At 43.3% G+C, this 1,830-nt stretch overlaps 1 protein-coding gene across 1 annotated transcript; it reads left to right on the plus strand.

The window, feature by feature from the left end:
- Positions 1–222: 222 nt before the first annotated feature.
- LOC127664348 (gametocyte-specific factor 1-like) lies at positions 223–608 on the plus strand. Its single transcript, XM_052156202.1, has 2 exons — positions 223–499; positions 568–608. Exons 1-2 carry the CDS (start codon positions 223–225, stop codon positions 606–608), a joined length of 318 nt encoding a protein of 105 aa, XP_052012162.1.
- Positions 609–1,830: the final 1,222 nt, after the last annotated feature.

Genomic DNA, 1,830 nt, shown 5'->3' on the forward strand with positions numbered 1-1,830 from the left:
CTGTCTAGAACTCCTGTTCCAGAAGATCCAGAACCCTCTTCTGGCCTCTACTGGATCCAGCTGTTGCTGACAGAACTTGAAGAGTAAGAATTTCACTCTAGAGTCCCAAGAGCTGAAGCCTGGCAGAAGACAGCACAATCTTTCTTAGGAAGAGGCTTTTCCTTTCAAGGTGTGCCACTTACACTTTGCGCAGCAGGACACCGGGCTTCAAGTCAACTCCCCATGGAGCCAGAATCCATAGAAATTTGTCCTTATAACCCTCACCACCAAATCCCACTCAGCAGATCCCAGTACTACCTGGCATCATGCAGAAAGAACCACAAGAAAGCCAAAAAGATGGCCAGCTGTAAATACAATGCCTGCCACATGGTCCCCATCAGAAGTCTGGCTGAACATGAAACTATCTGTGTCGACAGAAGCTCCATGGAGAAAGAGGGCACTTTAGGCCCTCTGCAAGTCAGCCTCCCACAGCCGCAGAACGAGGACACACTACAGGTCCGTTGGCTTTCCAACCGTTATTTGGGATGCTGACGGTGCCAACTGTCACCCTATGTTCATCCTTAAGAGTTTTGTTCCCCAAAATTTGTGAAAGTGACACCCAAGAGTAACAGAGAGAAGACCAATGCCCAGAAGATTCTCGGACTAAGACCAGGAAGGCAAACTTCAAGCAGAAAGAAGAGGGATCTCAAATACGTGGATGGATGTGCATCTTATCTGAATAAAACCCTGCAATGTAAAAAACAAAGCAAGCAAACAAAAAAACTTCTTTACTCATAGTCACCTGCATCGCCTTCACTTGATCCCTTCTTCTTCCTCAAGTAATTCACTATCTACTGTCTGGGAGAGAATACATGGCATGATTTTTCTGATATTTAAGATAGTCACTTACCCAGGACTATCTCCAGTTCCATTGATTTTCCTGTATATTTTCATTCTTTATAGGTGAATAAAACCTACTATGTAGACATACATTTTTGTTGTTGTTCATTCATCTGCCAATACCTTAGCAATTGTGCATAGTGCTGTAATAAGGATGTTTAAGTATGTCTGTGGGATGCTTAGTGTCCTTTTGATACATCCCCAGGAGTGCCATCTCTGTTTCCAGTTGTTTAAGAAACCTCCACACAGACTACACCAATCTATCTTCCCACCAGTGGTGTATAATACTCTTGCGTTCCCACATTATCGCTGGCATTGCTATTTCGCCCTTGCAGCCACTCATCCCTCCTACTGATCCATGCAGTGAGTACCTTCCTAAGTTCTGGTACAAAGAACAAGATGGACTTGAGGTAACTTGAACACAGGAAATGGAAGTTCTTCCTCCTAAGAGGAGGAGTTATTCCTAAGAGGTCTTGTTACTTAAATGTGGTAACAAATAACCTTTAGTGCTATCTTAAAACATTCTAGTTCCCAGATTCTTCAAAGTTTGTATACTGAGATTTGTCAGAAAATCAGAAAACCATTCTATAAAATGCCAACTCCTGGCCAGCCCTACCATCTGTTTGTTTCTAAATTTAGCAACTATAAAAATAAAAGAAGCACCCAAGAGCAATCATGCATTTATAGGTACATTGTTTGCTAAGTCCTTTTAAAGCTAGAATGCTTCAGCTGTCTCTACTCCGGGACACACTCAGGGGGCCCTGGGTGACAGGTGTGTCTTGGCTTAAATGACTTGAAGGACAGCTGCAGAAATTGATAACTTGTGGGTAGACGATGACATTTCCCAAGTCATGCAGCCTTTCTAGGCTTCAGTAACATATTAAATGGGGCACATCTGCCTTACGCCTTCATCGAGGAGCTGCAAAGGGACAAAGAAGAAAGCTTGCCAGA

Source organism: Apodemus sylvaticus, chromosome 14 (assembly GCF_947179515.1).
Source record: "Apodemus sylvaticus chromosome 14, mApoSyl1.1, whole genome shotgun sequence".
Lineage (NCBI taxonomy): Eukaryota > Metazoa > Chordata > Mammalia > Rodentia > Muridae > Apodemus > Apodemus sylvaticus.